This window comes from Gouania willdenowi, chromosome 7, assembly GCF_900634775.1.
Source record: "Gouania willdenowi chromosome 7, fGouWil2.1, whole genome shotgun sequence".
In the NCBI taxonomy this organism is placed as follows: domain Eukaryota; kingdom Metazoa; phylum Chordata; class Actinopteri; order Blenniiformes; family Gobiesocidae; genus Gouania; species Gouania willdenowi.
In genome coordinates this window covers 4,261,380-4,287,412 of record NC_041050.1, presented here as the reverse complement: position 1 = coordinate 4,287,412, position 26,033 = coordinate 4,261,380, and the positions used below count along the sequence as shown (strand labels likewise).

At 39.2% G+C, this 26,033-nt stretch overlaps 1 protein-coding gene across 3 annotated transcripts in view; it reads right to left on the bottom strand.

The window, feature by feature from the left end:
- hspg2 (heparan sulfate proteoglycan 2) overlaps positions 1-26,033 on the bottom strand; it is a 161,147-nt gene that overhangs the window by 26,972 nt on the left and 108,142 nt on the right. For all 3 annotated transcript variants that reach the window (XM_028453382.1, XM_028453383.1, XM_028453384.1), the window contains 18 exons: positions 25,080-25,310; positions 24,302-24,415; positions 24,088-24,215; positions 22,585-22,671; positions 21,639-21,697; positions 21,350-21,514; positions 20,030-20,140; positions 18,983-19,086; positions 17,647-17,827; positions 14,613-14,672; positions 9,421-9,543; positions 7,366-7,518; positions 7,102-7,262; positions 6,824-6,901; positions 2,710-2,845; positions 1,763-1,914; positions 572-716; positions 228-371 (listed from right to left, as the gene is read on the bottom strand). In XM_028453382.1, the coding sequence (XP_028309183.1) occupies positions 228-371; positions 572-716; positions 1,763-1,914; positions 2,710-2,845; positions 6,824-6,901; positions 7,102-7,262; positions 7,366-7,518; positions 9,421-9,543; positions 14,613-14,672; positions 17,647-17,827; positions 18,983-19,086; positions 20,030-20,140; positions 21,350-21,514; positions 21,639-21,697; positions 22,585-22,671; positions 24,088-24,215; positions 24,302-24,415; positions 25,080-25,310 (2,332 nt within the window). The remainder of the gene's footprint in view (positions 1-227; positions 372-571; positions 717-1,762; positions 1,915-2,709; positions 2,846-6,823; positions 6,902-7,101; positions 7,263-7,365; positions 7,519-9,420; positions 9,544-14,612; positions 14,673-17,646; positions 17,828-18,982; positions 19,087-20,029; positions 20,141-21,349; positions 21,515-21,638; positions 21,698-22,584; positions 22,672-24,087; positions 24,216-24,301; positions 24,416-25,079; positions 25,311-26,033) is intronic.

Sequence of the window (26,033 nt, the reverse complement as noted above, 5' to 3'; positions counted from 1 at the left end):
AGTACATCATGCTTATCTTTGCCAATTTACACAGTATAGATGTGTCCATCTAAGGGATTCAACAACCCACAATGCAATGCGGGAAACTTTTCCGACATTGTCAATAAGAGAGTGTTTACATTGGACATTAAAACAAACTTTTGAGCCGCAATTTTGTGTGTGTGTGTGCGTGCGTGCGTGTGTGTGCGTGTGTGTGCGTGTGTGCGTGTGCGTGCGTGTGTAGGCACCTGGCAGTGGTTGGTTGCTGGCCAGTTTCCACTCTAGTTTAATGGGCGGAGCTCCACTGTACACTCTGCATCTGAAGCTGGCCATCTCCCCCACACGTATGGATGCACTGTGGGGTTCGATGCTAATGATCGGGCTCTGGAGGCCTGCAGCACAAAAAAACACTCTTTGGTTGGCTTCAAAAACATGTTGGATGTGGAGGAAAGAGAGAATAAATAATATCCAGGGAGGAGGAGAATCCCATACAGGGCTACATAGAAAACACCTGTTGTTCCCAGGCTAGTTTCATGTTAAATAATCAAAAACTATGAAGCACATCACATGTAAACTTGAAGGTTGAACTTACGTGAAGAAGAGGATGTGACGGACACAGAGACCGAGGACTGATGAGCAGAAGACCCTGAGCTTCCTGTGGTGTCCTGCACCCTGCAGATGTATTCCCCCGAGTCCTCCGGTGTGGCTGACACAATGCGTAGCCGACTCCCGACAACCTGCACAAGTAGCACTTGATTCATCTTATCTCCAATTCCCTTTCTACAGCCCATCTGTTCCCATCCTATTAATTTAAAAAGGTTGTCCTGGTATAGTAATACAGCTCCACCTACTCTATCAGAATATATAAAAATATCTGCTATACATCATATCTGGTGGACATGCCAGCCCTGCAAAATTGGAAAAAAAGGTTTTTTGTGTGTTTTGGGGCTGGAACATGTTTGGGCCTTCAGTAAACAAATTTGCATATGCTTCAGCTCCCCGTAATTTGATCAGCTTTGAGCTATGAACATAGACTGTTCACATCACTAATGATTAGTCACATATATGCATTCATTCTTGGGTAACAGTATCTTGAAACCCAAAAAAGGACTTTTTTAACAGATATCAATTGGCCCATAACCTCTTAAGCCCCAGCCACTTTTCTCTGAAAATCACACACCCATAACAAATAAAGTTTCTCTAAGCTTCTACATAACCTACATGGCAAATTTTTGTTCACATTGAAGTAGGACCCTAAGTGGTTACAGATGATGTGACATTTTAGAAATATATGAAAAAATTATGAAGCCAATTCTAAATAGGGAAGGCTATAAAAGCAGAAATAATTGAACTAATGTATCGACATCAACTGCAGCAAGTTTGTTTATAATAATAAACAATTGGCCAAATATACGCGTTTTTATGCAAAAAAGTTCAAGCAGAAGCTCACTGTGCCACAACTGTGCTAAAGTTTTCCAAAAGTTTAGAAACAACTGTGTAACTGTGTCAGTCAAATTGATTCCAATCATTGTTAGTCTAATGTTTGAACACTAGGTGTTGCAATTTGGCTTGAAATAAATATTTGGTGACCATTTTAGAAGAAGAAGAAGAAGAAGAAGAAGAAGAAGAAGAAGAAGAAGAAGAAGAAGAAGAAGAAGAAGAAGAACAAGAAGAACAAGAAGAAGAAGAAGAAGAACAAGAACAAGAACAAGAACAAGAACAAGAAGAAGAAGAAGAAGAAGAAGAAGAAGTGCAGATAGATTTTTGAAGTGTAACTATGTACCTGGTGGTTTGCAGAGAGACGCCCACTGGCTCTGGTCCATGTGACTCTTGGAGGAGGATTTCCAGGAGCAAAACAGTTGAGCTCGATACTCTGACCCTCCTGGACGTCGGCTATAGACGGCTGAATACTGACCACAGAGGAACTGTGTTCTCCTGCATACACACAAAAAACAGTTTAACCCTTGGGGTACCTTTAAAAAATAGTTACTCTTTAAGCTTTGGTACCAAAATGGTACCTTTTGTAAAACTGTTAAAAAAATGTTTTTTCCCTTCCATTTTTTCACATCAGTTCTTTTTAACAATTCCAGATCTAACCATAAATATAAAGTTTTCATTATATTTCTGTATTTTTAAATGTAATAATGTGCTTTCTGTCATAAAAACACAATTTTTTTCAATGACAAAAACACAAAATATGCCTTTAAAAAAAGAAAAAAGGTCCAAAGTGGAACATTTGATATGAAGTTATTACAGACTTCAGTAGGTCAATAATTGATTGGAAAATTGATTTTGAGGCATTATTACTTTTAAAGTTATGAGCATTTTTTGAAAAAAACCTCTTTGAGCTTATGTTTAACCTAAAACCTGTTTTCCCTGTATTTTGAAGGTAGATGGTTAAATTTATTTGATACATTTGGGAAAACCACTTTTATATGTCAGGATAACAGTTTATCTAACCCATGTGGTCATGATGGGAATCAAAGGGACCAAATCGATCCTGAACTCAAAGAGTGTCGGTACATTTTGTATCTCCTCTTCAATACATCTTTCAATAAAAGTGATCATGGAATTATGACAATAAAAGAAAATGCCTGGCCAAAGTTCATACATTTAGGCTTTAAACTTAATAAGATATTGAGAGTTTAAAACACTAAATAAGCAGAAGGTCACCAAAGGTGCCCTGAGGGTTAAATGAATGTATGCATTCTGCAGAGTATAGCTTCTCACCTTTCAGGACGCTGACTTTAATTGGAGAGCTGTTGCTGCCAATGCTGTTACTGCCTACGCACATGTAAGTGCCCGAGTCCGACACCCTGATGTCAGGGATGAGCAGCGTGCCGATATCTGTGCGTTCCATTTGAGCCTGGAGAAGATAAACCACGCAGCGAGAGGTCAAACGAGCCACTTACAATACAAACAATTTACAAAAACATAATCACAACGATTCTACGATGGGATGGATATTTGCTCCATGACTTACCAGAGTCAGGTCCCTGTAAACAACACAGTGTAAAGGACAGTTCTAGCAACACAAAGGCACTACAGCTTAGACCGTTACCACCAGACAAAAGCTTGCGTTGCTAGCATGTGTACATTTTCTGCGATTTTAGCATGTGTAAAGAAAGAGCTAGCATTTCTACTATGATTGATAGGGTTATGATTGGTTAATACAACATGATCAATGATAGGCAACAAATTACAGTTGGTTAATAATTGGAATTAGAGAGATGGGCAATTTTATCGGCTGATATTAGCCATAAAAAGCAATATCGGTTGTCAACAAAATAGGTTCACAGAATTTAGGCTGTATTGGAAATGTCACACGAACTTACTATACACTACAAACTTAATGAGTATATACTGTCTACTATATGCTATAAGTATGAATAGGATAATGGGTGTTCCCACTGAAGTATACTTCCTCCTAAAGAGCCTCGCGGTCGCCTTGGAGGGCAAAAGATCTGCCATCAATTCCCTACCACTGCCAATATCCAACCCCACGTGGACAACTGCCTTTGTCGGTGAAGGGGTGAAAGCAACCAGGAGCAGCTCTGCACCATCAGAGAGAGGCCAGCTGTGCTTAGCACGTGACTGGGCAATGCTGGTAGATATTGGCCAACAACTGGCGTTTCCTGCAGGAAACGCCACCACCACCTTAAGACCTGATCTGGTGCTTTGGTCCCGCTCCATAAAGACAGTTTACATCATCGAGCTCACCGTACCCTGGGAGGATTCAGTAGATGAGGCATATCAGCGAAAACACCTGTGCTATGCCGAACTAGCTGCAGAAGCACAACATCGCGGCTGGAATACCGAAGTCTGCCCAGTGGAGGTTGAATGCAAAGGGTTTGTAGCAACATCTACCACCAAACTACTCAGAGACCTGGCAGTCAAAGCTGCATCGGAGTCAGCAGAGAGAAGCAGCCAGTGGCTCTGGCTGAAGAGGAACGATACCTCTTGGGCCCCTAAATAGCGGGTTGGGGTATGCGGTTGGCTCAGGCTTGGTTATGGGGGGCAGGGCGCCCATGCCATGCGCGGGCCTGGGATGCAAGCTATGGGCTGATCACCTTGTGGCTGGCCACCTCTGGGGAGAGTGTATAGTGAATGGCCGAAACACCCTATGATCCGGAGGAACACTACTGATGATGCATCCTAGGCCCTTGCTTGTCCTGTGTTTTAGAATCCAAGATTCCCAAGATGCATTTCAAACCTACAACAACAAAAACTTGAATCACAGTGAGACTAAATATCTTTGTAGATTCTCCACTTTTGAACGTTCTAAAAACATGTTAAGTGAGAAAGTCACCAAGTAGAATATCATCATGTGCTCATTTGATCCATAAAATTCACGTACACACATTCGGAGACCCCCCATTGTGCTACTGACAAAACTTCCGCTTAACTTCAAAACAAGAGCACAAGAGCTCTTTTTAACAAAAGAGTTAAAAAACTAATGGAAGACATGAAGAGATGCTTTTGTTTTTAAAAGGGGATGTTTGATTCTTAGCATGAAGCTGGTCTTAGGACCATTTCCAGTTCATCTTGCAATGCATCATGGGGTGGTTGAGTATGACTAGTGTGCCCACCGTGCATACTTAAAAATTGTCCTCATATAGTGTATACATCTGGGTATTTCTCGCATCCTCAATCTTTTCATACGATCTAATGAGAATGCACTACATTTTAATTTTGACTTCAAACATAGTATGAGTAGTACGTTAGTATGACATTTGCAACACAATCATAGTCATGGACAATATCTACATTTTAGATATTGGCAAAAAAGGAGCCAATATCAAACATCCCTAATGAGAATTATAGACTAAAATCCAAATTGGTTTAGAAAGTGTGTGACAAACAGATTTGAGTACTTGTCAGTGCCTGAAAGTCAAAGAATCAACTGTTCTTCAAGGCAAGGGCTTATATATATATATATATACATACTAATATTTACTGAAGTGTGTTCTGTACAAAGTACTACATCCTTACACGATGCATTAATACATGTACCTTGCTGCTTGTATACATGGTAGACCCATGCTTTCATGCTTTGAGGTCTAGTAACTTCAGAGCTGCCAACAAAGCACCATGTTTGCCCACTCCTCCACATGACAGTCTGAGGCCCAGCAAGGCAGAACTTGAGCTTGTATTAAATTTGGAATCAGCCACGAGGGGTGGGGAGGGCAATCAGGAGGGGAGAGTTATGGAGAGGGGATTACAGTATCCGGGAGGGGGTGTGGGGGCATCCATGGACAAAGCTGCTTAGCTTCAGCCCATTCAGCCGTGAGCGAGGCTAAAGGGAGCAGAGGGCTGAGGCGGGCCCGGCTCAATGTGTCTTAACCCATTGACGGGGTTTTCAAAGCGGGCCGTTTGCTAGTGCATACAGAATTTCTGCGTGGGCGCACGGCATAGCCCGGCTCTCCCTGGGAAAGGCTGACAGCTTTAGACAGGCCCCTGGAGCCCCCAATGGTTGGAAGAGGAATCCAGACAAGCCGTGAACGCCTGAGGCTTGGAGGCGGAAAAACAAAAATATGTCTGAATACCTACAGTGCGTACTGTATACTTAGTTAATGGAATGATGGAAAAGTCAACTGGGTGCTGAGAACCTGAGCACCACAGGGATAGTATGATGTAGACCAGTGGTTCTCAACCTTTTCAGCCCACAATTCCCAAAATAAAGGTGCCAAAGACTGGGGACCCCCACTTTGCCTGTAGTTGGGTGAACGAACATTTAAGAACAGTCATGTGGAGACAGGGCCATCTATAAGGGGGAATAAAGGGGAGAGATTTTTGGGGCCCCTCCATAAAGTCATCAAAATGATGGCCCATTGTTCTATGAATCTGTGATAACCACATTTATTTATTTATCTGAATAATATCCACTGTTATCCAGGAAGTTTGTTATTTGTGCCCTATTATATAGTTATCTTAAAGAAGTAGGTCCTTGTTTTAATCAGAAATAATTTGTGTTAATTTAAAAGTGACCAAAACTGGTGGACAAAGTGGTGAATTGGGGTTATAAAAACCACAGAAATTGGTTAAAAGTTGCAAATTAGAAAAGAATAAAAAGTCGTTAAAGGGGTTCAAAGTGTCAATGTTGGCTTAAAAGTGGCAGAAATGGAAGGACGGGGGATTAAGGTAATGTAATTTAAAAAGTATGAACAATTTAAACTGGCAAATAATGGACATGACAAATCATGAATGTGGTTAAATTTCCAAAAATAAGCCTGAAACGTGACCATAATGGGTCAACATATGCGGTAAAAAAAGAAAGGCATTGAAATTTGGTGAAGAAGTGGTAGAAATAGGAGTAATGTAGCAAAAATGCATTAAAAGGATGAAAAATATGGCAAGAAAAAGTGATGGTAGTTTGGTGTGGATGCAGAAAAAGGGTAATATTAAGCAAAAAATATTCCTAGTTTCTTATAGGCATCTGATGACCCCCTCCCAGTGTCTCGTGACCCCAAATGGGGTTCTGGCCACAAAGTTGAGAACCCCTGATGTAGACAAACAAAACAACCAGGTGCTGAGAACCTGAGCACCACAGGGATGGTTTGATGTAGACAAACAAAACAAGACAATATGGAATGTTTTAGTCCATAAAAACGCTAAATTACAATCACTACTGTACGGCATGCACATCTACTCACTGCACCAGCTCTAAAGTTATTATCTGTAGTCGATTTTCTTTGAATCAAGAGTGAATCAAGAACACTGATGATCATGCACTTAGTGGACAATATGTGAGGACGGAGTCAGTACTGGTAACAATGGATGAGATCTACGAGACAGCACAGACAGGACAGAGACAGACAGACAGACAGCGGACAGATGGACAGACCTGCAGCTCCTCAATACGTCTCTGTAACACATCGAGACTGTTGCTTTTAAATTGATGGAAACCGTGAGAGGAAATGGCCTGAGCGAACGTCAGAATAAAAAAAACAAAACAAAAAGACAAACAGAAGGGAAGAAAAGAATAAAGGAAAAATGATCAAAATGCTGCTCGTCATGAGGACTGAGACATGTGTGAGGAAACACCATCAGCTCAGGACATGCCCTGAAGTTAACAAAACAACGTCACATTTCATCATTTTATCTAACTGGCACGTATCTCACCTGCGTTGGGACTTGTCCTCCGTTTTTCAGCCATGTAAGCTTGGGAGTGGGTGACCCTGTTGCTCTGCAATACAACCTCAGGGTGTCACCCTCATGGACTTCCACGTTTTGGGGACTGACCTGGACTTGGGGTTGGGTGCCCTGCCCACTTGGGTTTGATTCTGCAACACAATGATTCAAAAATCCCATCACACTTCTATCAAGTGGAGAAAAGATAAGTGGAGATTTTTGTTACTATTTGACAGATGAAAAAGCGGAACATACTCTGGACAAAGAGAGACACCCGTGCTGTGTGTTCGCCATGAGTGTTGAGGGCTTTGCAGGTGTACTCTCCCTCATCGTCCGCATCCACAGCAGTGAAGGTCAACACCCCACCTCGGATCACCGCTCTAGGACTCATTCGCTTGCCTGGACTTCCTGTCGTGATCACATTATGACATATTAGGAGCTGGGTTGTGTTCAAATGGTTAAGTCACTGTCATCCCTCTCTTCTGCAGCTTTGTCCAGCTCTTCCCAAGGAATCCCAAGGCGTTCTCATGTCAGCCGAGAGACATAAGCTACGTTTCCGTTTCTTTTTTTTTTTTTTTTTTTTTTTTTTTTTTTTTTTTTTTTTTTTTTTTTTTTTTTTTCCGTTTCTAAATGTCGACAAAGTATAATTGCGCTTTGAAAGTGTTTCCATTGAAGGTTGTTTTGGGGCCTTGTAACTCCTGTGAAATCTCATCCCGCTAAACTTCGCTGCAGGAAGATGGACGCTCCAAAACTTCTTATGAAACTCTGTATTCCTTTGTTGTTTCACATCTAATATGGCAATAATCGTGTTGAAGTATAATGCCAAGAAATGTCTCTCTCTTCTTCTGTTCACACGTACCACGTCATGTTTACTCAGAGAGAGGTGGTCATGTGACCATGTACTTCACGTTCAGTAATGTGTATTTGCAGAAAAAGTGTTTCCATAGCGCTTTTGCGACACATTTCAATATCGAAACGTCTGAAATTCCTCATCATGAAAGTGTAAAAACTTCTTTTTTTTTAATTCAGGTATTTCCATTACCAGTTTTTACTGCACGATTTAGATTTTGCGCATTTCCAAGGGTAATGGAAACGCAGCTATAGTCTCTCCAGCATGTCCTGGGTCTTCTTTTAGAGGAACGTACCCTGAACGCCTCCCAGGGAGGCATCTGAGGGGCATCGTATTAGGTTATATGCGTAGGAGCAGCGGCTCTACTCCAAGCCCCTCCCTCATGACGGAACTTCTCACCTTACCTCTAAAGGAGAGCCCAGCCACCCTACGGAGGGAACTCATTTTGGCTGCTTGTACCTGGGATCTTGTTTTTTTGGTCATGACCCAAAGTTCATGACCATAGGTGAGGGTAGGAACGTAGATAGACCGGCAAATTGAGAACTTCGCCTTTCGGCTCAGCTCCCTCTTCATCACGACAGATCGATGTAGACTCCGAATCACTGCAGAAGCCAGATACCACCTGTCGATCTCTCGCTCCATCCTTCCCTCACTCGTGAACTAGATCTCAGAGTACTTGAATCCTCCACTTGGGGCAAGATCTCATCCCCAACCCGGAGAAGTTACTCCACCTTTTTCCAGTCGAGAACATGAACTCGGGGGAGTTGATTTTGTTTGCTTGCCGTACATTTTGGTGCAATGTCCCAATCAAATGGCAGTTGGCATCTATCCAGCATTGTGATGCATTACCGCCATAACTAGTTTGAAACAAGAAACGCAGTATCTGCATTACAGATCTTTAATCAACACTTAATGCCTGCGACCTCGTGACGCAATTTCACAATCATTTATCTTTTCACATTTGTATCCACAGGAATAAAATCCACAAAAGTAAATTATAATTTTTTGTTTTAAAATGGACATCAACAGACATTGTGAAACTACAAAAAATGAAATGACAACAATCAAATGCATCGCATCATAGCCGACCAACCAGATGAAACGTAATGCACCGCGCCAAAACAGCATTAAATGGAGGTTATTTTCCCAGTTTTAGAGTTCATAAATGTAGCTATACTTAAGGCCTGAGGAATTTTATATTTTGAATTTAATTCATTGGTGTTATTTTATTCAAAAAAATTTGTATATTTTGACAAACCTTTCTTTTTATACAGATGCCTTTGTGTAAAACAAATGAAGTTCCTTATTAAGTTTACACATAAGATGTTTACTGTATGCAAGGGAACCGTGGCAAGATTTATTGCCAAAAATAAATGTGGGGGGTGAAGGTAAAAAGTAACTTTTTCTTTGAGTACTATTTAATTGAGCGACTTTTTGCTTGTATCCACTGAACCACATACCGATCCATTCAATGGCAGGAGTTGGGTTTCCGGTCACTGTGCAGCGAAACTCCGCACGCTGGCCCTGCTGGACATTCAGCACTGAGGGAGAGACACTGGCCACAGGTTGAACACCCTCTGCAGCTGTGGGAGGACAAACAACAGTCAAAATACAAAGCTAAATCCTTAGCAACAACCAGGGAGAAAAATACTGCTGGCATGTTATGAGGTGTGAACATTTGATGGGTATCTAATTATATTTATAATAATCTGTGGTTCTGATTTAAACTTTAAAAAACAGACTGATGTCCTTTCCTATGAGTCCACACTAAGCCTGGCAGAGAGAAGTATGTTCTCAGCATAGAAGGTCACATTCTGTGTACGTTTGGAGAAGAAAGACTCCTTTGAGTGCAGTGGGAGGATTATGAGGCTGTATAATTAGGGGAAAATCTGTAGGGATTTCTGTAGCCTGAGGGGTTGGACATTGACTCTCTGACCTGACTGACACCCACACTCTGCACAAGATAATGGATCGACTGTTCACTGGATATTAAACTGCAGAATGACAGTCTACTTCTTTATGTTTAGGTTCCATTAGTCATGTTTTTGGAAGGAAATAAAGAGTAATAATGTACAAAGATTTGGGGAAAAAAATACATAACCTCTCCATTAAAATTGGGTTTTGTTTTCACCTACAATCAGATTTACTTTTAAATCTCTTACTTTTAAAACAGTACATTTCCTTTACTGCCAACATTCAAAAATAATGTATTATAATAATAACTAATTATTAATTTACCTAGCCAGTGTGACTATGGATTGGTTTTGTCAGATTCAGATACAAGTTTCTAATTTCTAATTTTGACCACCATGAAACGGGCTATTAAATGAACTTTTCCAACAATTTGGGGAAAATATATGCAATTCTTACTTCAAAATACTGTCCTGTTGGTTCACTTTATGCCACAAATCGCCATTAAATTTAGGTTTTATTTGCACCTTTCAGCATCCATCCATCCATTTTCAGACCCACTTATGCCCGTTTGTCATTTCTAATTTCTAATTTTGACCACCATGATCCGAGCTTTAATCTTAAGTTTTCCAACAATCTATAGGATTTTTAGGTTCACTTTATGCCACAAATTATCTATAATAATATATTGCTCTTTTATCTTGTATAATTCAAGTGATTAGGGTTAAATATATTATAATTGCTATCACATTTTGTGGAAGTGCTGTGTTTTTCATTCAATGCGTCTCTAGATATATCACTGTTGGATGTTACCAGAATGTTCCATTTGTTTCTTTTCTCTCTCTCTCTCTCTCTCTGTTTCACATTTGTGACACTATGGAATAACTTAAATACTCCTTAATGTCAGTAGGTGGTGACAGGTATTAGAATGAGGAGTGTTCTTTAACCACCTGAGAACCAAAGAATAAAAAGTATTTTGATTTGTTTTTGTTTGGTTTTTTTCCAAATTGGTTTTCTCTTGAATTCATGAAAACATCTTAATTCTAAGTTTTATTGGAAAATCAAATACTTTTTACTGGAAAAAAAGAAACAGCAAAACTACAATAAATGATTAGGTTGGTCAATAGATATTATCCCAAATACGAAAGGTGGGACGATATATCGTGCAACAATATTAAAACATTGCAATATGTTTTATATTCCTAGTGAGTTGAAAAGTCGTACGTAAGTATTCCAACTGCAAATTCTTTTTTGGTGTATGTTATCGCAAGGCCGTATCGGAAAGTCAATGTATCGTCCCACCAGTTTTACATATTAAAGATGGCATCATCCCATTCTAGCACATGATATGTCATTCAACAGATCTATTTCAAAATAAAGTATAGGATTTTTTTTTGTTGCTAAAGCTTGTGCTATGGTTTAATAATTCCTCTGGAGAAAAAGACACCAGTCTGCTTCTCACATTCAGCTATGATGTAAAGGTGGTGATTGGATGTATTTAAGCACAGTATGATGTTTGAAGCCCAGATGACAGCTATTACCCAAAAACAGCATGTTTCCTGGATAGACGAGAGGAAAGTGTGAAGGAAAAAGGAAGAGAAAGAGGTGACATTTCTTGTCTCTGAATGTAGAGATCGTAAGCTGAAAGACAAGAACTGAGATGTTTCCTTTGACGTAGAGGTTTTCTGCAGATTTTCACAGCCATGGTAAAGTGTCTTAATTAACCAACAAGGAAGGTATCTGAATATATTCTAAGGGCCTCCGATTTTCTGTTTCAAAATATCCCAAATGTTAGTTCTACCTCAGGTGTGTAGTATACTGTATGTTTTCAATGAAATGGTCCCAAAATTTTGAGACTTTAGGTTGGTTCTTCTTCTGTTGCACAATCCTTCTTCACAATGTAAATGGTGAAACAAAATGAAACGGAAAGTGGCCCGATTTTATCATGAAATTACATCATTAAACGATGCATCGACGCAAGGAGTCAACATTATCAATTATGTTACTAATAATTTTTGCATTATTGTATATGTTACACACATTGTGGTTGGCGCGAATCTTGAGACGGTCTACATGTTTAATAAAAATTTTTCTTTTGCACCCCTGGCAATAATCCTAAACTCCGCCTCTGGGCTTTATCCATTTTTGCATCACATTACACTTTTCCATTTTGCTTCAGTTTAATCGTCTTTCTCAATTTAGATGACTTTACTAGCATTTAAGTTCCTGAAATCATACCAAACATGCTAAATAGGGTTAATAGAATGAACTACTGATATAAACTTGATAATGTCTATTTGTACGGTTGTTGTACATACAACCCCCGGTGCTATTGGTACAGTTACCGAAGTACACGTACGTAGCGTCTCAGGGTTAGGGTTAGGTTATAACCCAATATTGCAACAATTTTTAGGGTTAGGATGAGGTTTAGGGTAAGGTTTAGTCTTAGTCACGCGACCAAAACTGGCCAATGACTGACCTATCACATGACCTAAACTGGCCAAATAGGGGCGCTGCGTACAGATAGAATGTTGGTATATTGATACAGCAACCGTATGGATATAACGGAATTTGACATGTTTGACCATTTTTACTCGCTATTTAATCACCTGTTTTCCAGTGAATATAGCATTTAAATTTGTGATTTTGTCCCAAAATATGCACTTGTGGCAAAAAAGAGACTAAACAACATCTTTCTTATGTGACAAAACTTAATTAAAATTCATGTTAACAAAACCTACATCAAACATATATTAATATTTTAGTAGACTAATAAAAATGAAACAATGATTTCGTCACGTGTAACGAAAATGAAACAGTCCCATATCAGGTTGATCAATGCTAATCAAATCTTTAAAAAATACATAAACGCTTACCCTTTACATTTTAGTCGACTATATCTGTAAGAGACTTAGTTGACTAAAATTGCAATGGCATTCAGTTGACTAAAACTAGACAACAACTGAAATAATCCTAAAACTACACTGCATTTTAGTCAAAAGACTATAACTAAATCTGAATAACAACTTTCAGTCCAAATTAAAACTGGTCAGATTGCTTTCGTTTCGAACTCGGGGTGTGCTTTGCCATGAATCTGACAATACGATTCACGATTTGCACGTTACGATACGATATAGCACAATACTAAACAACGCAATATTCGTCGCAATATATTGCAATATCAATCATTACAAATTTCACCTTTCCAAGTATAAAATGGTATAAAATAATATTAAAAATTTGTAAGAACAAGTACATGGTGACTAACTGTAATTCAAATATCAATATCAAAAACAAGTGGTATGTTTATCAAACTGTCAAATTACATATTTCAACAGAGTTTAATGTTTCATCCACAACAGATTCTGATAAGTTCTTAAATTAAAAAAAAAAAAAAAGTAACCACATACATCTATAAAAGTGCCCAGTGTGTTTTATGAAAATAAAGTGCAATCAACTTCCTGCTAAAATCCATTGAGGAATGAAGTAGTTTAACAAGGTCTGATGTGTTCACTGACTCCTAGAGACCGGGTGTTTACGTGCTACGCATATGTTATTGCAATTAAATGGTTTGGAGCAATACGATAATCGTGCAGTGAAATATTGCGATATATTGCCAAATCAATTTTTTTTACACCCTCATTTCAAAAGTGAATAATGAAAATCGGAGGCCCTACATTCTATTACCCAATGATTTTGAACCAAGGATGAATAAATACTTAACATTCATGAGAAACTGTCCACAGGAAAGATGAACATGCACTTTGACCTGCGAGTGGAGGAACCAGTGATCCCACAGAGCCTGGTGGGGGCCAGTATCGCTCATGGACAATCTCACAAGCGTCGGCAAGGACACGTAAATGTATCTCAAAGGCCAATTTCCCGCTTCTTCACAACAGGGTTGGGGTCAATTACATTTTTCAATGACAATAATACGTCTTCAGTTATCCATGTTCAATTACAACTCAATTACGATTACGGTGATCAACATTATTTACAATTACAATATTATTTTCCTCCTGAAGGTCAATTATAATACGTTTTAAAGTGTACAAAAGTTACAGAACCCAATAAAACCTTTAACATTCCTCTTGTGTTAGCATTTCTTATAATGGGTCAAAATCAACTGTAAAATACATAAAAAAAATGTTATCTATCGCAGAAGAGATAGATTGGTTTTTCATTGATTTTTATGTGTTTTTGGAGGAATTTTATTTATGTATTTTTGATTTTTATTGTCCTTTTGTGTTTTTTTGAGTCATATTGTATATTTAATTTTTAGTGTTTTTGTGGTGTAGTTTTGGGTGTTTTCAGTCTTTTTGTGTATATTTTTTTGTCATTGTGATTTAAAGGGATCCTCCACTGTTTTTACAAATATGGCCTAAAAACTTTAAAATGTCAACTATTTTGCACCATATTTATTTTATTAACTTTCATAAATGGGCCTATTTAATAGTTTTAGAGCCTGTGTTCAACTACTTTCTATTACAATTACATTTATAATTGCGTCATAATTGTATGTATATTGTAATTAATTATTAATTATGCAATAACAATCATAATTGATCCCAACCCTGCGTCACAATAGTTCTTTTTGGCCTACTTTAATGTTGTGGTCCACTGCAGCAGCCTGGGTGACTGTACATAGGTGTCTAGGGGCCACCGAGCAGAGTGTCCATGCTGAGGATGGGTGCATGCACGATGCGGAGAGGTGGGGAAACCCATGCCCACGCCCACTTACGCTTTCTGTGTCCTTCAAACATTTCATAGGCTGTGTAAAACATCTGAGTCTGTGAGGCCTCTGGAGACATGGCAGGGTGGGAGGGAGGAGAGGATGGGGGGGGGACAGGTAAACTGACAGGTCAGTTCTCCATAAGCAACAGCAGTTTACCTTTCCATCTCCCCAGAGACACCAACCAATCACTGACATTATGCTGTCATTAGCATTAATAAGGTCATTAATTGTCATTTGTTACCCTAACCCCTCGTTACCCTAACCCCTAACCCTTTGTTATCCTAACCTCTCATCCCTGTCATTAATAGCCTCTGTAACAGTTCTTTATTTCAATATTATTTTAAAGCTAGAGGGAGCCATTGCAAGAGTCAAAGAGCCACGTAAGGCTCCAGAGCTGCAGGTTGCAGACCCCTGCCCTAACCGTTAGTTAACCTAACTCCACTGGATTCCTCCACCTAACCCAAAAAATGCCAATATAGCTCCAAAAATGTCATAATTTAGCAAACGACACTTAATGACAGCCTTCATGACATCTTATTTATGCTAATGACAGCGTAATGTCATTAGCATTACGCTGGTAATGGACAAAACTTCAAGTAAACTGTTACCGGACTCTCTCTCTCTCTCTCTCTCTCTCTCTCTGAATCTCTTCTTTGCTCTTCTTTAAAATTCCTTCAATATCTCATTCATAAAATGTATTATTTCACTTACCTGACAGATGCCTGAGCCACAGCACGCGGAATCATGTTGTTAGATCACGTTAAACCACAGAAAACGACTTTTTATCAACAACAAGCTGTCAATTAAAACAACACACGATGCACTAACGAACATCTTCTAAAAGAGATGTGCAGCAAAAATGTGAATCATGCGGGTTAGTGGCGGGAAGCAGGTTGAAAAAATGTTTGTTTTCTCTGGTGTTAAAAAGCCTATACATACAGCTTGTGGTTTTTTACTTGTTGACAACATGACATGATTTATGCAAAACAAGCCCAGTCGTAAACTACCAAATAAAAGAAGTGATAGTGTTTAATTCAGTTTCTTTTCTTTCACAAAAATATGTTCACAGTTGTGATAAATACATTACAGGGTGGGAAATCTTTACAGAAGCACCTTTGTGTTATAAAGCATATGTTTGATACAATACAGAACAATAACAAAGAACAGAAAGGGAGTCATTATCTGATATACACACACACACACATATATATATATATATATATATATATTTAGTTATTAGAAATATCTCTATAATACACAAAAATGACTTTAGAAAAATAAATCAGCATCAAAATAACATTCCAAAAATGTATGATCTGATTTATTTCATGAAAACACAACAGAAGAATGCAATTCAGTCAATTAAAAATACAAAGTGTGCCAGAGTGTCAATACAACAAAACAACGTACAAACCTGGTTGAATATTGGCAAAATCTGAGTTAAAAATGACAAAAAAAATGACATTTTCTTCTACATGTAATGTCAGATCTTAAATATTCTGACCTGTGAGTAACAAATAATAGAGAAGATTCTAACTTTTGCCAAACATGAATAGCAGATATAACACAACTTTTAGCACCATTATCATGTAAAAAAACAAATGTGATGAAAAACTGGAGTGACACGGACGGTTGAGGGGGTGGTGGCGGGGCAGTGCGTGTGTCAACCTCCTGTTCCTTCTTTACAAATCACACCCCCGGCATCCGCTTTACGAGCCACCGCTCAGGCAGGAAAACACCCGAAGTCAGCACCAAGCGAGCAACATATTCAACAGCGCCGGTGTCAAGATGCGATCAAGAAATAACCACTGAACCACCACCGATTAATTCATTAACCCATGAAGGAGAAAAATACATCAAACCTTGGAATAAAAAAATCTGCAGTATAGAGATGGCAGAAAGAATCACAGCTACAATAAGGAAGTGTTGATTTATTCATCATTTAAGTGGCGATCGCTTCGTTTCACCCACAAAAAAAATGTCAGGAAAATTTTGTACACAATAGTTTGACCGTAAACCAAACCCACAAGCTGTATTTCTTCATGTTAAGCTCCAGCAAGCTGCAGAATTAAAGGGATCCTCCATTGTTTTTACAAATATGGCCTAAAACCTTTGAAATGTACTTATTAGAAGATTTATGCCTAACAAAACTTGCTAACTTCAGCCACCAGAGCGTGTCAGCACACTGTTTAAGGTGATGTAAATGCCTGTTAGGAGAGCTCTTCTTCTCTGCTACATTGTCTACTACAAAACTACAGAGCTAGAACTGTCGCCCCCTGACATCATCAATCATGTGATTTCAAGATGGTGGAACACAGACTCTAACACTGTAAAGTAGTCCCATTTTTAAAAGTTAATAAATATTTTTAAGGTCAATAACTTATCTATCAACTGTGATGCATTTTGCAATTACAAGGTAAATTAAAAAAAAAAATCAACAACTTTTTGAGTATGCCAAGGTCAGCTTTACTCTGAAATAACTTGAATGGAACTTTAACTGTCTGAGGATAAGCAGTAAAGTAGTCAGGTTGTTAGGTAAAGCTATAATAAACTGTGTACTTTGTATATTTAGGTAAAGAATTATGAAAATTTTGCATGCGCAATTAAAAAATCTGCTGTGTGTGCATTTGCCATTTTCCTCTGGGTGTTTCAGAAACCTAGAATCGCCCTTGGTGCAAAATAATGTGCTTTGTTAGGCATAGATCTTCTGATAAGTATATTTGAAAGGTTTTAGGCCACATTTATAAAAACAGTGGAGGATCCCTTTAAAGAGGTAAAAGGCAGCGGCAGCGGCAGCAGCAGGCTAACCAAACGTAGCATGGGTAGCTTTAAAAGCAGAAGGCAAAAAGTATTGGTGGTTGTAAATGCAAGCTTAGCAGGCTGAGGGTTTGCAGTGAGACATGCACCATTCCAAGCAAAAACAAGCAAGGCTCGGGTTTAGGGTGAGAAACTACGAGGGGCGGAGCCACTGTGGCAGCAGGAGGGGGGAGGTGGGGGGTGAAAATGTCAAAGGGCTGCAGCAGTGCCGGGAATCACAAACCTGGCACATAGAGAATGGCACTGCCCTCGTCCATGGCAAACATGTTGGAGCCCGTGCACACGTACACGCCCTCGTCCTCGGGCTGCACGTTCTGAATGGTCAGGATGCCGTTAAAGTCCATGGCCCTGTTGGGAAGCTTCCCGTTGCCCATCCTGGTCCAGACTAGAGTGTAGGCGGGTGACTGTGGGAGTGACAGCACAAAGAACATGGAGACCAATGATAACCAGTGATGGATGTAACGTGTTACTAAATAACAAGATTACAATCTTGAGTAACGTAGTGTAATGTGTTATTATGGAAATACTTGTAATCAAATGACAGTTTCTAACTAAATACATAAACTTCTGCTGCATGTGTGTCCGTGTGCGTAAGTCATACTGAGTGTGACTTAATGACAGAGCAAAGGAGACGAAGCCATTCAAACGAGCAGTTTTAGAGCATCATTTATTTATTTTACAGACTTGATTTGCACTGAATCTATTTCTTTTTTTTTCTTCTTACAAACTTTTTGCCGACCTAAAAAAAATTTAATCGAGTTGTTATTTACAAAGTGTAGTATTTTAAGCAGCAAGTAGTCTTGAACACTATTACAGATTTTCACAAAATAAAAGCGATATTTCTAAATGTCGACAAAGTAAAATTGCGTTTTGAACGTGTTTCCATTGAACGTTGTTTTGGGGAGGAGCCTCGCAACTCCTGAGAGACTTCGGCGCAAGAAGACGGACGCTCAGAACCTTCTTATAACGCTCCATATTCTTTTGTTGTTTAACGTCTAATGTGGCAGTAATAATGGTATAATGCTAAGAAATGTCCTGGTCTCCTCTTCTGTCCACACGTGTTTACCCGGAGAGAAGTGGTCATGTGACCAGGTACGTCATGTCCTGTGACGTGTATTTGCAGAAAAAGTGTTTGCATGCTTTTGCGACACATTTCAATATCGAGCAACTGAAATACCTCCTCATAAAAGTGCAATATTTGATTGTACCTTTTTATTGAAATGGATTTAATAAACATAAAAAATACGTATTGGTTGATTCTTTTATTTGTGAAAAAAGGAAGTAATCCAAAAGTGATGTAACTTACTTACTTTCCTGAGGCAGTAACTAAGTAATGTAACTAGTTACATTTTTGAAAAGTAACTAGTCATTTGTAACTAATTACTTTTTCAAAGTAACTTACCCAACACTGATGATCGCATGCGCACACACGCGCGCACGCGCGCACACGCACACACGCACACACACACACACACACACACACACGCACACACACACACACACACACACACACACACACACACACACACACACACACACACACACAGGGTGAGTTCTACCTTGCTCTTTGCTGTGCAGATGAAGTTGACAGTCGATCCTACTCGCACCGTTTGAGCCTTGGGTTCCTCCACCGTCACCTGGATCAACTTTGCAGAGACAGCAGCTGAAAACCAAGAAAAAGGCCACAATATCAACATTCCTGTTAACATTTACAATAATCATCGATCCATGCATTAATACAGGAGAAAACAATAAGATAAGTTGTTTTTTCTTTGATTTTTGTGTGTTTTTGCAGGAATTGTACAGTATATTTGTCTTATCATTATCAGTCTTTTTGTGTTTATTTGTTGTCATTTTGTGTTTTAAAGGGATCGTCCACAGTTTTTACAAATATGGCCTAAAGCATTTGAAATATACTTATTAGAAGATCTATGCCTAACAAAATGCATTATTATGCACCATATTAATTTCATTAAATTTTAAAAATGGGATTACTTTACCGTTTTAGCGCCTGTGCATTTTCTGTGGGGGGCCGCATGAGATTTTACTAGGGGTCACGTGTTTTGGTTGACCGTGCATATAGGCTGGAAATTCAAAAAATGCCTTGGTTATGGGCGGGGCTCTTGGAGCAGTTACATAAGACACGCCCAGTCACTCACGTCAGTCAGTCGACAGGTTTGTGGATTTCATCTTAAAAAAAAATTGTGAAAGTATGACATTTAAAAAAAGGTATTTATTACATTAACTATAGATGACGTAAGGGATTTTCTTCTGTTTCTGATTCAAGATTGCAGTTCTTTACAAAACACTCAACGTCTGTGACACTTACGACACTTACCTTTGTCAGATTCCTATCCACAAACTCATTTGTTTGTGCAAAGTTGTACAAATTACAGATTTTTAGGTGTGTAGACACTATTCTTTAGACAGTAACTTTACCCTAAACGTGTCAGTGTGTTACGCCTGAACAATAAAACTGGAATAAGTATTGGAAGTCATTTCCTGCTCTGTATGAAACTGTATCTGACAGCTGAGTAAATCCCACCTAGTCTGCAAGGATATATTTAAACATTGTTGTGCCCAACAAAGTAGAGATTCATACACACTTGTGACAACAATCTCAGCTCGGCTCGTGTTGCTGCTGCGCTGATCCCGGCAGGTGCAGATGTAGCCGCCGGCGTCGCTTTGTTGGACGCTGGAGAAGTAGAGCTCAGCTCCTGCACACGCGTGACACATTGATAGTATTACATGGTCATTCCAAGTCATTTCAACACATTTTCAGGACATCACACGCACTTCGGACTCAGAAAATTCTGAGATTTTTACCAATTGTTCCATGATTATTCAATAAACACACATTACATACATTTTTAGTTTGATAGGATGAATACTTTTTGAGAGATGGACAATTTATTGAGGGGGGTATGAGTTAATTTTTGCGCTTCCCTTTTTTTTCTTCCATTTTCATCTTCTAATATCTCAGGAACTACATCACATAGGAAACTGAAATATGCTATAGTAATACAGCTCCACCTACTCTCTCAGAATATACTGTATAAAAATATCTGCTAAACATTCTATCTGGTGGACATGCCAGCTCCTCAAATTTGGATGAAAGTTTCTCAGGGTTTGGGTCTGGAACATGTTTGGGTCTTCAGTAAACAACTTAGCATATGCCTCAGCTCCCTGTAATTTAATCAGTTTAGAGCTATGAACATAGACTGTTCACATCACTAATGATTAGTCAGATATATGCATTGGTTCTTGGGGTTACAGTCTCTTCAACTCATAAAAAAAAAAAACTTTTTTTTTTTTTTCTACTTTTTTCATTGGCCTATAATTGCATCTGGGAAGAACAATCTGATATATCTGATCTCTGTTTTAATTTATAGTATAAAGATTACTCTTTCTTGGGTTATAAAAGTATTTTTCTTCATGAGACCTCTTCATTTTTTTTTGGGACCCCAACTTTGGGTTATTTCACCACTCACAGATATTAAAAATCCTTTATTAGTTTTTAAAAGTTTTTTCCAATTTTGAGGGGCTGCCATGTCCATCAGATAAGATGTATAGTAGATATTTTTGTATATTCTGAGAGAATAGGTGGAGCTGTATTACTATACCATTATTCAGTTTCCTATGTGATGTAGTTCCTGAGATATTAGAAGCTGAAAATGGAAGAAAACTAAGGAGGGAAAATCGACACATACCCCCCCTCTTACCTCCCATATCTCAAATAGTATTCATCTGATCAAACTAAAAATACACAGTGTGCCTATCAAATAATCACGAAACAATTTCAGAATTTTTTGAGACAGAAATGCATGGACCATTTGTTGAAATGACATGGAATGACCCATTAGTGAATGTTTCTGCACTTTGAAGTGGACTGGATCTAATGTTGGAGGTTGAAAACCAAGTCCGACCTTGTTTGCGTCTGTCGGCTCTGCTGGACACGGGCCGTCCATCCTCTCTGGACCAGTAGAAGTAATGTGGGGGGGAACCAGTGACCTGACAGCGCAGTGTCACTGACCCACCCTGTGTCACCTGGACCCTCTCTGGATAAACTCGGACCACCAGGGAGGCTGCGACTGTAACACGTAAACACAGGAACGACGGTTTGAAAACCCAAACAAAATCCTCGTCTTTTAAATTCCAATCGAACAGACGCAGGTTATAAAATGATGTCATTGTGTCCTGAAATGATGACCTCACCGTCTCTGGGGCGACACTTCTCTCTCGACTGTGGGTTGCCAACATATCCAGGAGCACAACTAATGAAAGCAGAAATAGAGAAATAAAATCAGAAAAATAAGCTTGGTTCTCTAAAACAGGGGTTCTCAACCTTAGGGTCAGGGTCCCATATGAGGTTGCGAGAGGTTGCGAGACACTGAAACTAAGAATATTTTTTTTTTTACAATTTTTACCTTTTTTCTGCAAATACAAACTTGCATTTTCATCACTTTTTCTTGCCATATTTGCCACTACTATTACATTACTCCCATTTCTGACACTTCTCCATCAAATTTAAATGCTTTTTCTACACATTTTTTCCACTTTTAAGACATTTTTGGGACATAAACTACACATTTTTTCCACTTTTAAGACATTTTTGGGACTTATGAACCCTTTCTGCCACTTTTCCCAGCTAACGTCGCATATGTTGACCCATTATTGTCGCTTTTAACCTCTTTTCACCATATTTCATGATTATTTTGGCCAATTTAACCACATTCACCATTTGTCATGGCCATTATTTGCCAGTTTAAACTAAATGTTCCTACTGCAATAAACTGCAATAAAATGCGCAATCCGGGTCTGATCAGGATGAAACTTAGTGAGGTAATTGAAGAATCAATCCGACAACAAGAAAACAAATAAATAAATAAATGCCTTGGCGAAGAAAACACACAAATTGCAATCAAAAATACACAAAATGACAACAAAAACAAAAAATATGAGTGAAAAAGACACAAAATGATCGTAAAGACACGCAACAAAACAACAACAAAGATACACAAAAAAAGAAATTCATAATGTTCCCATTGGTTATATTCTACAATGTTGATGTGAATTCTCATAATATGAGCCTCAAAGCAGACAATGACATGTTTGTGGTGATTATTTTATTATATATCTGATTATTTTGTCTCTTTCTTACCGCTCACAGTACTGGCCGCTATAGCCTGGCTGACAGGCTGTGCACTGATAGCCTCCATTTCCAAAACTCTCACAAGTCGGAGAAAACCTGCAAAAAGTGAAAGAAAGAAATCAAAGAGAAGAAGAACAAACCTTTATGGACATGTGTCAAACTCAAGCCCCAGGGGAAAAATCCGCCCCTTTAGAGCATCCAATTTGGCCCACAGGAGACAGTAAAAATTACAGAGAAAACATGAATTACTGTGTAAAGTACCAAATAATCCAGTTGTAAATATCTCAAATTTACCAATTTAATGAAATTCTACAATATTTTCAGGGACTTGCAGTTTTCCTTTTCCTTCCTTTTTCCACAAATCTTGCCATTTCTCACAAAAAAATCCACATAATTGCTCTAAATCAATGGTTCTCAAACTTTTTTGGCCCCAAGTGAATGCAAGTACCCCCTTTGTCCGACTACAACATTTTACTCAGAATTCTAGGAAAAAACATCTATAGAGCACAATGATGGAATGAATGAGTGAGAAAACGAATCTCATTTAGTAAATAAATGGAATGAAACAGTATTTAGTGCCTCCTGAATAAATGTATTCCTATAGTTTTTATCATTTATGGTCATTTATCTCCTGGTGTGGGACCAAGACTGACCTTTATATTTTCAGATCATTTCTCTCATCATATTGTGTGTTTTGTTGTTGTATTTCTGTGCTTTTTATTATTCAGTATATTTTTCTCTTATTTTGTGTGTTGTTGTTTTTGTGTGTTGTATTATTTAAATTATTCTCAGTGTGTGTGTTTTTGGTGTCGTTTTGTATGTTTTTCTGTTATTTTTGTGTATTTTGTAGTGATCTTGTGTATTTTTCTCTCAATTAATGTGTCTGTTGTTGTTTTGTGTGTTGCTGTTAATAGTCAGTATTTATCTGTGTGTGTTTTTGGTGTCTTTTTGTGTCTTTTGTTGTTGTTTGTTCCCTTTATTCGTCAGTATTTTTTCTCTTATTTTGTGTGTTTTTGTTGTCGTTTTGTGAGTTGCTGGTAATATTTAGTGTGATTATCATTTTTAACTAAAAATAAACATTCCTATTTTGAATGCTTTCATTTGTTAATTTTCCTCTCTCTCTCTCAAGTACCCCCTGTAGTGCCATCGTACCCCCATTTGAAAAACACTGCTCTAAATTACAAAAAAATTGGTTACAAAAACAAGAATTTTTTAAGTGAAGATCAGGCAGGGACTGATATTAAAAGCTATTGCACAATTAATGTTAAAACTGTTCTTTTTCCCACCACAAAGCTGTGGCCCACTTGAGATCAAACTGGTCCATATTTGGCCCCTGAACTAAAATGAGTTTGACATTAATGTTCTGAATACACATGCATTAAATCACGGAATGTTTGTGTATCATTCTTTAATTGTATGAAAGAGTGTCCACAGTGTCCAGTGTGCCAACCCAGCAGAGCTATAAATGGAGGTGGAATGTGAGTAGTGGGTGTTTGTGCCAGGAGGACTCACTGGTTGTCTGGGTCAGTGTGGGGGCAGGCACACGGCTGGCAGTCCTCTGGGGTCCCAGCAGTCGGGTCTCCAAAGTATCCGGGGGCGCACTGGTCACAGAGCTCCCCCTGTGTGTTGTGGAGGCAGCTCTACACAAAAACAAAACGTGCAACTACAGATGAACTGGTTGTTTTAACTGAGCTGTTTTGGCGCTGGTTTGGTTGATGGTTCGTACCGTGCAGATGCCCGTCTCAGGGTGGCAGGAGTCAGAGTGACCGTTACATTCACAGAGCTCACAGTGACCCAGGTACAAACCTCCCCCAGTGCGACTGTAACCAGGCTCACAGTCCTAGGAGGGAGTCAGAGGTGAAAGTAATGGATTACAAGTACTCACGTTACTGTAATGGAGTTGCTTTTATGGATACTTGCACTTTTTTCAGTATATTTCTAAATCAGTCATTTTACTTGAACTTAAAGGTACACTCTGCAGCACTGTCGCAAAAATCAACAAACAGTGGGGCCAGCCTCCCTTGTCTTTTGATTGTGTATGCAGGCAGTAGTTGACCTGATACTTTGGGTTAAGGATTGGCTTTAAGGGCTGGGTCAGTCATGCTGGGGTGCGAAGGGGGAATGGGCTTGCACCGTGGCTGGAGGAGCAGCCACTGTCGCCCTCCTCTCTCCGCCACCGGAGGCCCCCTTCACCAGGGATCAGCGCGGTGGCTAGGGTTGGGGCAGACGGGGGACCCGGCGTGTGTGGGGCCGTGTCCGGCGTTGGGCAGAAGGCGGGGCGGCGAAGAGGGCAGGGTCTCTGCGATGTCTTTTTAGCCTCCTCAGAAGCAGTTTTAAACTATTTGCTTGCCTCAGCCATGACCAGGAGTCGAACAGGTGAAAAAATACTTTTACTTGAGCAGGATATATCAGTCCTCTTTACACCTCTGAGGAGAGTCCATTTGGTAACAGTCAAACTCAGACGTTTGGGCTGAAAAAATGAAATTAACAGAAAGCATTCTGACCTGGCAGGACAGTCCCTGGTATCCTGGAGGACAGCGACACTGCTCCACCTCCAGAGCCTGAGCCAAGCCGCTGTAGTTGGGCACGGCCACTTCCATGCTGACGTCAGAGATGCTGGATGAGAGCATCTCAGAGGAGTAGGAGGCCCGAATCAGGATGTCATCCAGGTCAGCGAGAACCATCATCAGGTGTTCTCGGGTGGCTGGCATGCCATCCGGTCGGCGCCAGTTTTCCTGTGACACAATTTCAACAAAGTGATGGAAAATATGTCTAATTGTTTAAGTCAGTGTTTTTTAACCTGAGGATCATGACCCCTTATGGGGTCGTCCTGGAATTTAAATGGGGTCACTTGAAACGTCTAGTAAGCCACAGCCCCTTTTCACTGAAAATCACATACCGATAACAAATAATGTTTTTCTAAGCTTCTACATGACCTACATGCCTAATTTTTGTTCAGATTGAAGTAGGACCCTTAGCGGTTACAGATTATGTGAAATTTTGGAAATATATCATACTGAGTGACAATAAATCAAGCTTTAAATACAGAAATCTGTAGTCCGCCCAAAAAAAAACTAGAGATTTGCATCAAGCCAATTCTCAATAGGGAAGGCTATAAAAGCAGATATAATTGGACTAATGTATGGCCATCAACTGCAGCAAATTTGGTGATAATGAGCAATGGGCCAAAAAAGTTTAGGCAGAAGCCCACTTTGCCAGAACTGTGCCAAAATTTTCCACAAGTTTGAAACAAGTTTGTAACTTTAATGTTGATCAAATTGATTCCAATCATTGTTCGTCTTATGTTTGAACACAAGGTGTTGCAATTTGGCTTGAAATAAACCCATATTTATTTTTATTCAGGTTTCTGCTGTGTATGCGTAATGCTATTTTTTGTTCCACTCTTTGATACCATTACGCATGGCTCTTATTTAGCAATGCTTTGACCAATTCGAATG